Source organism: Bemisia tabaci, chromosome 3 (genome assembly GCF_918797505.1).
Source record: "Bemisia tabaci chromosome 3, PGI_BMITA_v3".
NCBI classification, from domain to species: domain Eukaryota; kingdom Metazoa; phylum Arthropoda; class Insecta; order Hemiptera; family Aleyrodidae; genus Bemisia; species Bemisia tabaci.
In genome coordinates, this window is record NC_092795.1 from 13,787,463 (window position 1) to 13,801,531 (window position 14,069).

The 14,069-nt window shown below is 41.6% G+C and overlaps 1 protein-coding gene across 1 annotated transcript; it reads right to left on the reverse strand.

Moving 5' to 3' along the window:
• Nucleotides 1-6,103: 6,103 nt before the first annotated feature.
• Nucleotides 6,104-13,805, reverse strand: LOC109042837 (uncharacterized). Its single transcript, XM_072297536.1, has 3 exons — nt 13,773-13,805; nt 12,027-12,705; nt 6,104-10,044 (listed from the first exon to the last, which is right to left on the reverse strand). Exons 1-3 carry the CDS (start codon nt 13,803-13,805, stop codon nt 9,455-9,457), a joined length of 1,302 nt encoding a protein of 433 aa, XP_072153637.1. The 3' UTR covers nt 6,104-9,454.
• Nucleotides 13,806-14,069: the final 264 nt, after the last annotated feature.

A 14,069-nucleotide genomic window follows, 5' to 3' on the forward strand; every position in this document is an offset into this window, starting at 1 on the left:
CGTGGCGTCCATAGGTTCGCAGTGTTCGCCGAACACCCTAAAATATTTTGAAACAATTAATAAATTATGGCTAAGAATGTGGGAAGCAACACAGAATACAGAATAGTAGATCGCAAATAAGTATAGGGCGCTTGGCTTCCGATAGCGGCATGTGGCGCGGCGGAGAGAAAATCCAGTGACACGTGGTCCGCACCGGCTACCGAACCTAGATGATCTGCGTGCGGTGAGGAGAGAGAATCTGGGTGCAATGATGAAGGGGCAAAGGGTACACGAGAGAGGAGAGGCACCGGCGCACGGCGCAGAGCGGAGCGTGAGCATTGGGTTCGGAGACGAGTGCGGACCGCGCTCGCGGAGGGAACACAGCAGAGAGAAAAGAGAGGGGAAAAGAACGAGAGAGGAGAGCCACTCATCAGTCCAGGTGTTTCCTATAGCAGTGGTCCGCAGGGGTTTGCGAACCGCCGAATTTCCTCTATGCCGCGATCCGCCCTCCGCTCCCCCCCCCCCCCCCCCCGCGCCTGCGCGCCGCATCTCCCAGTTTCACAGTCTCCCTCTCCCACCTCTCTCTGCAGGTGCGTGTTGCGAAAATACGTTATCATTTAACAAAATAAATTACAGGAAAACGATCGGTGAAAAGAACAAAATTTCAATGACAATTTACCGGCGCAATTTTCACCAGAAAGGGTTAAAATCGTGTTCTTGCGGCTTCATTTTTTAAAAAGTTTCCGGGGGAGGCCCCCCGAACCCCCCTTTAAGGAAGGGAATTGAACCCTTCTGACCTCCCCTCCCCCCTAAAGTCAACACTCCTACCGAACGCCTACCAGATATAGTCACGCCACGCCACTGGCAGCGTGTTGTGTATTGGTTCCAGAAAAGTCTGCTGAGGAAGATTACTGCTAGTTTCAAATGTATTATTTTTCTTCTTACGGTCAAAGTATCACAAGCGCCATGCGACGTTTCAAAATTTCCGCGGCCATTTTATTTTGTTACAGAGAAATTGTTGGTTGAATCTGTTTGACAATTTTACTGAATTTTATCGGCAGCACAAAGATGATTCTGTGAAATTTTCGGACGACTTCGTTGAGCAATTTCTCTGGACAAAAATAATGAGGTGGCGGCGGTAATTGTTAAACATCGCATGTCGCTTGTGATACTTTGACCGAAGGTCACGAGATCATATCATGCCGAGGAGTTGGTTTTCGACCGACCTGGTGCAGCCGTTCCTCATGCGCCACTCTTAATCTGGCCCTGGGATTAAGGATTGAAGATTGATTTGATATTATTTTATTTATGTCGCGCAGGCATTCAGCAATCGCCGGCAATCTGCAAGCGGTTCACGTGTTGTTTCAATACATCGCAATGATGCGCATCGGCATGATGCAATTTTAAGGATTATGGTGTTCAAAAGTATGAGCTCGGCTTGAAGTGCCTTCATTTTTCGTGATACTCTACGCCATGTCACGATGTTAGTTTAGTTGCCTGTCCGATTTCAGCCCGACTAATGTCATGGAGTTCATACTGCACGCTCTCCTGAGTGTGCATATTTCTGCCATATTTTTAAGAATGGAAAAGTGTCTATTCACATTATTGGCAACATAATCAACACTCTAATCCTGTTCTTTTATTTTTGAATTTTTTGATTTTCTATATTTATTAAACACTGGCTTGCAAATTGTTGGCGATTGCTAATTCCCTGTGACATATATATCAAAATTATCAAAAAAGTTGGATTAAATGAGAATATAGGTAACTGGAGAGAAAGGTAACAAAGAGCTTATTAATTTTTTTTTCTTTTTTTCTATATATTGGTTCAATGATTTTTGTCCCATTGGGACCTACAGCCAACAATTACCTATTTTCTTTCTTTTGCGATCTTTTTTGCAGGTTCTGGAAAAAGTAGAACAGAATATGGTTGTTGTTGCGTTTTTTATTTTAGTTCTCTTCTTTCTTTTGTGACGTGTAACTAATTAAAGTACTTGACAGTGAAAATCATGACAATGATAATATACTTAATGTGCCACGATTACAATGATAAGTTAGGTATGTGATGGGTACGCTACCAAGAAGAATGATGCCACTTTAGGTGAATATATTTGTACGTCCTTTTCAGAGATAGCCAAAAACAGTGAAAAATTTAAAATTAAGAAAATCAAACAAGATAGTAACAAAAAAGGAATACAATGGCATAGATATAGATAATTTATTTGATGAACGAGCAGTGATTTGAATCTTCATTTGCATATTCACGAGACATAGTTAGTTAGTTAGCCGTGCCCATACTGAGCACATAAATATATGTATGTAAGTATTTAAAAGGGGAAGGGTCAGATTTACAAAATAAAGAAGTACTTAAAATAATCTACGCCAGGAAACTGACCAGTCGTAAGTGGGGGGTGGAGTCATTCAGCGTGCAGGCTCATTGGTTCATTCAAGTGACCGCTGTCCTTGAACAAGGCTTCAACCAATCACCTTCTCCGTGCCGCTCATTGACTCCGCCCCTCACTCGTCGTTTCTCGTCACTGCGTGGCGCGGACTGTAGCGTATAGCCCCGTGGGCGTCATACCGAGCAAAACTCGTTGCACTATCAAAAGTCTTGGAACGAATTCCACTCTGGGGCCTATAACACCTCCTACCAAGCCCAGTGGGATGATTGCGAATCGGAATTTACCCTCTTTTCGGGGAAATAACATCGCTTCCCGAAACGATATCTACTCATTTTAGGAAGTGAACTTCACTCTAATTGTAAGTAGTTATTCTTTACACTTCACTCTACATTCCTATCGAATAAGCTCCGATGTGAAATGCGCACTTTTTATGCGAACTTCAGTGACATTTCTATGCAAAGCACGAAGCAAACACCTTAAAATCAGAAGAATCCGCAAAAACGTTCTCTTGGAAATAATAAAATTGCCCGGTTACATTTGGCAATAGCCGATGTGGCTTGGTTCCTTTCTACTAAACGCGGTCCAAATATGAAATCAATCACATTTTAGCCGCTTACAAACCCTCTACCTCCTAGCATTATTTTCATTTCCGTGTGGAGAACCACTTTAGGACAAGGTGGCAATATTTCATGAAAAATAAAATCTTGCGATTTCGCGTGAAATATTTCATGAAATTTCAGAAATTTATGAAAGATAGTGAAGAGTACCAATATTCCTCTTCATGTTTCGCAAAGTACAAAAATTGTGACTTTCTTCTATTTTTGTCTGATCGAGTGCGGGTTGCATACTCTAGCCCCTGAAAAATATGGTGCATTTCACAGCCTCGTGAAACCTCGTGAAATATTTCACTGAAATTTCCAATCTTTCATTTCTATCTTACGTTTCACACCACCGTGCTTCAGGAACACGCATATTCACTAGTCGTCTTTTTTTATGCCATCGGTCGCCGCCACTGTGCGCAATCATTCGTGTTTTGTTTCGTTGATGCCATCGCAGAAATGGGCGGAGCTTAGTTTGTCAAACTGAGCTTGACCATCAGTCACGTGACGCTTTGACGCCATCAGCCGTAGTCACTCGTCACCCCAGTCCGGAGTGTGTCTATGGAGCACCCAGAGACAAATAGAGACCGAGCACGTTGGGTTTTCAGTGAGGCACATCAAAAATCGTCTTTTTTTATGTCGTCGGTCGCTTACCGATGGCATCGCTGTGATTGCGACTGATGGTTACGCCCATTTTTCTCTATCCAATCACAGACAACTTGACTTTGTTATGACGACAGAGGACAATCGCAGAGGTTAGGTTTCACTGATGGTGCTCCATGGAGACACTCCGGACTCGGGTGACGAGTGATTGCGGCTGATGGCGTCAAAGCGTCACGTGACTGATGGTCTAGCTCAGTTTGACAAACTAAGCTCCGCCCATTTCTGATGGCATCAACGAAACAAAACACGAATGATTGCGCAGTGACGGCGACTGATGGCGACCGATGGCATAAAAAAAGACGACTTAATTCTCGGGGATCCAACGGAACAACAGTCATGTATTTTCTGATTTCGCCTAAAGTTGACTGATGCTACTCGGCTGTTGGCATTATGGCGGCTTGTTTACATTCTTCCTAATCAATTGCAAAGCGGAAAATTTTCCAATTTTTCATTTGAAACTCTTCCAAATTGTCATAAAATGACCTACCTGAAGGTAAAAAATTAATTCGCCCCTTTTAATCAACATTTGTGATACTTTCGGTGGTTTCACTTTATGTAGTGAGAAGCAGATTCCTCGAGACTATGAAAGAGAGCATTGTCTAGTGATGCATACTTGAGCGGAGACGGATTATGTCACTCTCCAGGAGGAGAAAGGGAGGAAGTGTGATCTTGATTAACGTGATAGGTGAAAGAAAAATAGAAAAGAATGAATTTAAAAATGTTGTATAACTCAATTATATTTCGTGCATTTTTTCCTCCGGACGTCCTTCTATTTCGCGTTTTCAAGAAATGACCCGTGAGGATTAGAAATTAGACACGTCAGAGCGGGCTAACTACTGGATAAAGACCTCTTGTAGAACTCATTATGTTTAACATCGCAGTGTTCATTTTTATCATAGGACTTTTTCACTTGAACCGTGTAGTTTTTGCTGAGTTGCCTCGGGATTGAATCACAAAACTGTACAAGGAGCGGAATATTATACCAGATATATTCAAGGACAAGGCACCGAAGGATATTGTAAAGGTGACTATTTTGTGTGTGTAAATAGTATGGAGATTTAACAAGGTGGTAAAATAGTGCTCGGTCCACACTTTTATGCGAGGAAAAAGGTCCGAAAAGTTCAAACATTTTTAATTAGAGTCAAGAATGTTGAGCTCTAATGCACATCAATACAAGACTGTAGGAGAAAGAGTGTTCACTTGGTCAGCTCACGTAGATGCATCGGGATATTAAACTGGGGTCACGCCGAGAGATCCATAACGTAATGGGTATATTATGACACCTCATCAAAGATATAAGGATTTATTAAGTATGATTTCTTTTTGGATTCAAAGACATTTCTTGGAATGTTTAATTTAAAACTTGAGTAGAAAAATAGAATAACTTTAGCACAGGCCCGGAAACAGTGAAATTATTTATCAAAATTTAGATATGTATTCATATTTTTTTTATTTTTTTAAATGTCTGTGCTTCTTTAATAATCCCTACTATTGGACACACAAATAATGCGGTGATTAATCAATTATCCGTTTATTTATGACTCTCAACCACCAAAACATAAGTCTATCACAAGTGTAATTGATGTATTGTAAGTCACTAAGGTGTAGTTGTGAAGGGAAGATTTGTGAACCTGTCACAGGTATTGAAATACCAGCAACTTGTTCATTTCTTAAACTTATAAATTTCTTATGCATATTCAGTTCACTCATTAGGGATGGCTGGATTTCGTACACTTTCCTCTTTTTCAGTCCTATCTCCCAGCCATCACCTTAAATTACCCATTACTTTTATTACTGAACTTGCAGCTGATAGCTCCACTGATTATAGCCAGCCAATAGCGTGTAGACTTGTTGTCTCACCACCTGTGACGTCAGCAAGTCTATAAAAGCTTGCGCTGCCCATTTCTCGAGGTCCTTTTACCATCTTGACCCGTAGTACTACGTTATGCCATTTTCTCTCCTCTGATGGCATTATTTATTCTAAGTGTGACTATTCGTTTGATATTCGTGGAGTGAGATTCTAACAAATTCATTGGTTTGGTTATAGTTCAAGGCCAATGGGCGATATGAAAGAGAGCATTGTCTAGTGATGCATACTTGAGCGGAGACGGATTATGTCACTCTCCAGGAGGAGAAAGGGAGGAAGTGTGATCTTGATTAACGTGATAGGTGAAAGAAAAATAGAAAAGAATGAATTTAAAAATGTTGTATAACTCAATTATATTTCGTGCATTTTTTCCTCCGGACGTCCTTCTATTTCGCGTTTTCAAGAAATGACCCGTGAGGATTAGAAATTAGACACGTCAGAGCGGGCTAACTACTGGATAAAGACCTCTTGTAGAACTCATTATGTTTAACATCGCAGTGTTCATTTTTATCATAGGACTTTTTCACTTGAACCGTGTAGTTTTTGCTGAGTTGCCTCGGGATTGAATCACAAAACTGTACAAGGAGCGGAATATTATACCAGATATATTCAAGGACAAGGCACCGAAGGATATTGTAAAGGTGACTATTTTGTGTGTGTAAATAGTATGGAGATTTAACAAGGTGGTAAAATAGTGCTCGGTCCACACTTTTATGCGAGGAAAAAGGTCCGAAAAGTTCAAACATTTTTAATTAGAGTCAAGAATGTTGAGCTCTAATGCACATCAATACAAGACTGTAGGAGAAAGAGTGTTCACTTGGTCAGCTCACGTAGATGCATCGGGATATTAAACTGGGGTCACGCCGAGAGATCCATAACGTAATGGGTATATTATGACACCTCATCAAAGATATAAGGATTTATTAAGTATGATTTCTTTTTGGATTCAAAGACATTTCTTGGAATGTTTAATTTAAAACTTGAGTAGAAAAATAGAATAACTTTAGCACAGGCCCGGAAACAGTGAAATTATTTATCAAAATTTAGATATGTATTCATATTTTTTTTATTTTTTTAAATGTCTGTGCTTCTTTAATAATCCCTACTATTGGACACACAAATAATGCGGTGATTAATCAATTATCCGTTTATTTATGACTCTCAACCACCAAAACATAAGTCTATCACAAGTGTAATTGATGTATTGTAAGTCACTAAGGTGTAGTTGTGAAGGGAAGATTTGTGAACCTGTCACAGGTATTGAAATACCAGCAACTTGTTCATTTCTTAAACTTATAAATTTCTTATGCATATTCAGTTCACTCATTAGGGATGGCTGGATTTCGTACACTTTCCTCTTTTTCAGTCCTATCTCCCAGCCATCACCTTAAATTACCCATTACTTTTATTACTGAACTTGCAGCTGATAGCTCCACTGATTATAGCCAGCCAATAGCGTGTAGACTTGTTGTCTCACCACCTGTGACGTCAGCAAGTCTATAAAAGCTTGCGCTGCCCATTTCTCGAGGTCCTTTTACCATCTTGACCCGTAGTACTACGTTATGCCATTTTCTCTCCTCTGATGGCATTATTTATTCTAAGTGTGACTATTCGTTTGATATTCGTGGAGTGAGATTCTAACAAATTCATTGGTTTGGTTATAGTTCAAGGCCAATGGGCGATCTGAGCCTGTTCCGCAGATTGTTCAACTTCATAATGGATAATTTTAGTTATCGAACTTTCTTTTGACTTTAAATGGTGTATAATTTTTTCTAGACAGTATCAATACCTTGTGATCAAATTCTCAATCTATTAACCTCCATATCATGTCGCAGGATAGAGATATTTTAGCTATTTGAGGTCTGTCAAGAACCTGATCACAGCAGCACTGCCAGTCTTACAGATACACTGTATTGAAATTTGACGAAAAAAAATTTACTGTCTATGTCATAAGCTGCTCACTATGATAAGTATTAATCGTGGATCAAATGCTTGATGTCTCCAACATCCTATCTCTAAGCCTGATGTAGTGCGTTGAAAGCGGAGTGTTATGGCTGCGAAGCGTCGATATTTGTTGTTAAGGAGGCGTGTAAATGAAACGTTTGGATAAGCTCGCAAGCTGTACGAATTCTTTTGTGTGTGGAAAATAACTGAATGTCCAGAATTCTAAACATCTGACTGTATCTCAAGTACCTAAAAGAAATGTTGGTCAGGTCAGAGTTTGTGAATCCTTGGCAGCAGTTAATGCAATTCTTCTACATATTTAAGGCCTTCGCTCATCAAAGTTAGGTAAGTAAGAGACCGCTCAGATCCATCATATTATGCTTGTCAGTATTAGTCCATAATTCCATAGTGTAAAAATCCTTGGAGGGTGAAGTGCCCATCATCTGATGGAGTTCCTGAGATTTATTTAAGAACTTTTCTTCCTGATTATTCTCTCAATTTTACCAGAATTGTCTCTTCCACCACCATCATAAAGTATTTCAACCTTGCATTAAATGAGAAATGATGTATACGCTATCAACTTCGCCTTAGAATTCCTAAAATTGGGAGTCGTGAAACAAATAAAGTAGCTTCACCGTAAACATTTGCTAGCTTAGTTGGCAGTAAAACTCTCATTAATTCGGTGAAAATAAAAGTAAATGTTTTTTCTTCGCTCATTTCGATGAGGAAACACATTGAATACTTATAAATTGTGATACTGGATGCAACTAATACTACTTCCTGTAAAATTGGAAAATGTGTAACTCGAAAAAAGGAAAGAGGATCTCACCAGAGTGCTCTCTTACAACTTATAGATCAAAATTCGTGATATTTCGGCCCTTAAAGGTTCTTTCATCATTTAGAAATAAAGAAACTAAATTTAGTTTGAACAGGCATCTTTCAAGAAAGAAATGTGACAGCTTATTTGCAGTTTTTAGCTTTTTCATAATGCGTCAAATCTACCTCTTGACGAGAACAGGCGAAGATTCAAACCGCGCAGTACTTATTGTTGGTTTACATTTCTCACTTACCAAACTTTAATGAGCAAAGTTGTTAAGTACGTAGGAGAATTTCAGTAACTGCTGCCAAGGATTCACAAACTCTGACCTGACCAACATTTCCTTCAGGTACTTGAGATACGGTCAGATGTTTAGAATTCTGGACATTCAGTTATTTTTCACACACAAAAGAAATTGTACTGCTTACAGGCTTATCCAACCGTTTCATTTACACAGCTCCTTAAAGACACATATCGACTCTTCAGTCGAAATGCTCCGCATTCAATGCATTACATCAGGCTTCGGGATAGGATTTTGGAAACAGAATTATTTACAGAGAATTATCTTGAAAAAATTATACACCATTTACAGTCAAAGAACATTTCGATTGCTAAAATAATTATCCATATGGAAGTTGAACAATCTGAGGACCAGGCTGTCTCGAGGAATCTGTTTCTCACTGCAAGAAGTGAAACCACCGAAAGTATCACAAATGTTGAGTAGAAGGGGTGAATTAATTATTTACTTGGTAAAAAGTCATTTTATGACAAATTCGGAGAGTTTCAAAGGAAAAATTGGAAAATTTTCCGCTTTGAAAGTGATAAGGAAGAATGTAAACAAATCGCCATATTGCCAAAAGCTCACCAGATGCGACTAGCACCAGTCAACTTTAGGCGAAATCAGAAAAATGATGACCGTTGTTTTGTTGAATCCGCGAGAATTAGATGTGCCTCACTCAAAATACATTGGCGGAATAGGGCGTGCTCGGTCTCTATTTGTCTCTGGGAGCACCACATCAGTGAAACCTAACCTCTAACAATTTTTTAGCAGCGTGATCGTAACTCGTGATTCCTCGTCACTCGTCAAGTTGTCTGTGATTGGATGTGGAAAAATGGGCGTGACCACCGGTCGCAATCACAGCGATGCCATCGGCAAGCGACCGACGGCATAAAAAAAGACGCCTTATTTCAATAGAACAGTGGTGATAACGAAAGTAGCAGATAGGAGAAAGTACGTGACGTCAAACTTGGCGGCTGCAAATCCGCACCCAATGACGTCTCCTTTGTCGATCCACAGCGTGACCCTGTTATCGGCCTCGACACCCTGAAGCGTGAGCAGCATATTTTTAGGCGGCATCGTCAAGTTTGTACGTCGTCGTCGCCAATACTTCCCGAGTCGCGGGGGTGAAATGAACGTCTCCCCCTCGGTCAGAACCCCTTCGTAGAGAGCGCTGGAGGGCGGCTCGGGGGTGAAAGTCCAGTAGCCGCGGGTCTCACCCTTGGCGTTGATCAGGGTGATGGTTGCACCTTCCTCCGGTACCTCCAGGAGAAAGTACCTCTTCGCATCGCCATCTTTCATCGTCACGCTTGTGTCCGATCCCATTTTGAGCGTTTGCGGCATCGTCTTTGCCCTCTGTGCGACCCGAACGATCTGTTCTCGTAGCGTGTAGTGCGACTCCGTCTTGAACTTGAAATCGGCGTCGTTGTTCGCGATTCTGAGGAGCTGACCGTCGTCAATCGCATCGCCGATTCCGAAGGCGCAGGTCACGATCCCTGAAAAATGGGAGGAAAAATTGTTAGGGTTTTTAGAGTAAAATTTGACTGCGTGTGGTTCTCGGCCCCACACTGAAAAAAAAATCTCGGTGTATTTACTAAGAAAAGGGTGAAATTACCAAGAATTCAGGGTTCTATTTGATCCCAGTTTTTTCTTGGTAAAATTACCATTTATGGAATTGGTAATTTTACTGAGAAATCTAGGTAAACTTACTGAACTTTCTCGGTAATTTTACTGGACCTTGGTAAAAACGCCAATATTTTTTATCGACTGTGGTAGAATTACCGAGATAAAATGGCTAAGTTGCCGGGAATTGATTACCAATAAAAGTGGTATTCTTACCTGAAAAAAAAAAAAAACAGTAAAAATACCGGTTTTTAGGTATAAGCTTACCAGTCTGAGTCTGTCTTGGTAAAATTACCAAGAATTGGTAAAAAAGTGAGATGGTAAAGGTACCAACGGACCTTGGTCAAAACGCCAGAATTTTTTTTCAGTGCACTATGCCGTTCTAAGGCATGAGTACATGTAGTCGTAATGTAAGTGGGAGAGCCGGCGCAGCGCCACTTTTAAGCATTTTCCAGGTCCCGAATTCCGAGACTCCTGTGTCACGCCGGGTCACTTTTTCGATACCCAATCGATTGTTTTCGATACGGGGATACACCCAGTCATCCGATGTAACAAAGAAGATAGGAATCATCACGTATTCCACACCGCCATTTTGGACCGAACATGTATCGAAAAAGTAGTGACCGAAGCCCAGCGTACACCGGGCTCGGAACTCGTCGAGCAGAACATGGCGCTATAGCTCTCCCATTGCGACTCTATGCACTCTATGTGCTAAGGTTTTAGACTCTGTGCGAATACATCGATGGCTAAAGGGCGAAACTACACCGAAAGAAAAGATGCTGATTTAGCATTCTGAATGTAAAACAGTGTGCGACAACTCAGGAAATGTTGAATTTACCACTACAGCAGTTGGGTTCACGTCTTGATATTGCTGAAGTAACTGCCGTAGCGGTTAATCCAGCGTCGTGTGAGTTGTCACACACTTTTTTACATCCGGAATGTTAATCAGCATTATTGTTTTTTCGGTGTACGTATCCCCATTGCTGTGTTTCAAATAATCTCTGCTCCTATTTTACTTTTTCGGGAAGGAACAAGTTAACGATATAGATTTTAATGCCAATTTGGCTGGCCTTCACAGAACATGGTTAAAAGATTGAAATATTCGAGCTACAAGCCAATAAAAAATGTTTCCACCTGTTGCACTGAAGAAGGCCGCAGTGTTGGCGGTCGAAACGTTTGTTTCGTTTTTTTCCCTGCATGTAAGTTTTTTAGTATTTTCTCATCTCTATGTAGTTTAAAATATTATTTGTTTAATTTCATTGGCTTGTAGCTTGATTATTTCAATCTTTTTACCATTAACGATATAGCTAGCACTGGAAAAAAAACACATTGAATCTAGAGTCCAGACTCTTGAAAACATTGACAAGAAAAAATACTATTAATTCAATCGGTTTTATTGCTTGAATCAAAACAAAATCCGCTTAAATTAAGAGGCTTGGTTCTTGATTTAAGCTAGATTCTGATTGAATCAAGAATACTTTTCCTTGTCGATTGACGGTGTAAGTCGGCAATCACATAACTCGGTTTGCGACGTCGCAGACTTCCTACTTCCTGTCATACTTTATTTTTTAAACGGAAAACTATTCAACGGCAATTCCTTAAAACTGCTGTGATTTTTCTTCTTTGTGCGAAGAAAATTCTGCAAAAACTTCGAGGAATGATATCAATTCGTTCGCCTTTAAAAAAATTAACATAGAGGCGGAGATTTTCAGACACCGCAAACGAGTTATGTGATTGCCGACTTACACCGTCGCGATGATTTTAAGAGTCTGGACTCTAGATCCAATGTGCTTTTTTTCCAGTGAGACATTTCTACGAATAAAATGATTATTTTCCTAGCGTAGTGGTAAAGTACCTGCTCTGGCAGCCTTCTCAGCTGCGAGGCCCGGATCAGGTCCCGCCGTGTGATTGCCATCGGTGAAGATGACCATCAGCTTCGGCGCCCCGCTCTCTTTGCGAGCGTTCGGCAACGTTTGAAATTCGTTGATCGCTCCCATGATACCGGCATAAATATTGGCGGTATTGTTCGGATAATCGGTGCTCCGGATGCTCTCCTGGAGAGCGAGCATGGTCAAGTCGTTCGTGAGCGGGATCTTATCGGTGACCCGGTTGGAGTACACGACGAGACCGACGTCGGCCTCCCGGAGATCGAAGACGCCGACCAGGCGCGCCAAGGAGTCGAGCGACGACGCGTACGCCTCCATACCCACGCGGCAACTCCCGTCGACGACGAGCATCAAGTCGATCTTCCCGCCGAAGGGACGCATGTCCTCGATGAGGAGCTCCAGCGTCCGATTCTGGAAATCCCCGTAGACGGGTCTCTGGGCGCTGTAAAGATCGTGCCACCATTCGCCCTGCCCGACGACGTTGCTCGGGCGCGGAAATTGTCGGCGGAACAGTTCGGTGATGATCCACGCCGTGAGCCCCGAGTAGAGGGGTTTCAGCAAGTCCGCCTCGGTCACCTGAAGAAAAGCAATGGGACGTATTTCTATCAAACAGAACTGTGAGCAGGTGAGAAATATGGGGTGTGTGCTCTAGAAATGAAGAAAAAAACACTAAGAAGTGGCCCGAAACTATAGGTAACGAGGTGGAGAAATGGTGCTCCATACCACACCATTTCGCGGGAAAATCAAAGCCAAGGAGTTCCAAAAATTAAAATTAGAGTCAAAATTAATTTTTTGAGCTCTAATGCGCACCAGTACGAAACTGAGAGCCGAGTGTGATCTACTGATGAGGTCTAAAAAGGCCCAAACCGGTATAGATCTCTCGACGTGACTCCAACTTAATATTCCTATGTAAACTGCCTGAGCTGAACACTCTCCCCCCTCAGTTTCGTACTGGTGCGCATTGGAGCTCAAAAAATTAATTTTGACTCTAATTTTAATTTTTGGAACTCCTTGGCTTTGATTTCCCCGCAAAATGGTGTGGACCCAGCACCATTTCTCCACCTTGTGCTCTAGAAATCTGCATAAGAAACAGTGTAAAAGAGGGCGTGATTCCTTTTGAAGAATTTGAAAAGCGGGATATTACATTCTATCAAACAGAACTATGTGCCAACTGAATGCGGGATTCATGAGCCACGAGGATGGGACGAGAGCGTTGTGGACAGGGCTCATGAGTTAAAGCGCCCCGACGACCGTCTCCCCCTGGCGGTCCGGCTCCATCATTGCCGCTGAAGTCACTGGCGATTTATTATTCTCATTCACTCCTACCGCCTACGGCCAGAGAACTAGCGAGCACACCCCATATTTCTCACCTGCACATAGGTCTGTTTGATAGAAATACGTCCAATTATATACGAGGGTCATCCAAAAAGTAAGGTTCCCTACTTTGTATCTTCCGAACGAGGGGAGATAAATCAAATCAATAAGTAGACGCATATTAGGCATACTCTAAGCTTCAAAACAAGCTCAAGTTTTTGAAAATCGGTCAAGGGGTTTACGTAATAACTTAATTTTACTGAGACAACCTCCTGTCGCCGCGTGCCCACCTCCGGGGTCTAGATGCACGGAGAGTCGATTATTTCAGACTCGGGCATTCGCCTCTAAACATCACATTGAGAAGAAATTTAAAAGGTTTCATTGAATAGGTCTTAACTTACTTTTTGACGCAGTCTCCACATCTTTTTTGACATTTCTGGTATCATTACAGCAGCTTCCTGATGCCTTCCGCGTAGAAGCTCTCGTTTTGGCTCCAAAACCAGTCATTGACACCGATCTGTACCGCTGAATCGGTTGGCAATCGCTTTTCATCGTGGAAGTTTTTCCACTCGGGAACAGACGAGAGTTACATAAGGCTAAAGTAAGAGAGTATGGAGGATTGGGGGAAAATTTCTCGACGCAAATCAGCTGATTTGGAAGTGCCCATCGCTGTCAGTGACTGGTTTCGGAACCAAGGC

Excerpts from the sequence above, each read along its gene's own strand:
- LOC109042837 (XM_072297536.1), bottom strand. The coding sequence starts at position 13,805 with ATGTCAAAAAAGATGTGGAGACTGCGTCAAAAA. Across the intron at positions 12,706-13,772 it reads TGTGGAGACTGCGTCAAAAA|AGCACACACCCCATATTTCT; the intron begins GTAAGTTAAGAC and ends CTTCATTTCTAG. Across the intron at positions 10,045-12,026 it reads TGAGAAGGCTGCCAGAGCAG|GGATCGTGACCTGCGCCTTC; the intron begins GTACTTTACCAC and ends CCCATTTTTCAG.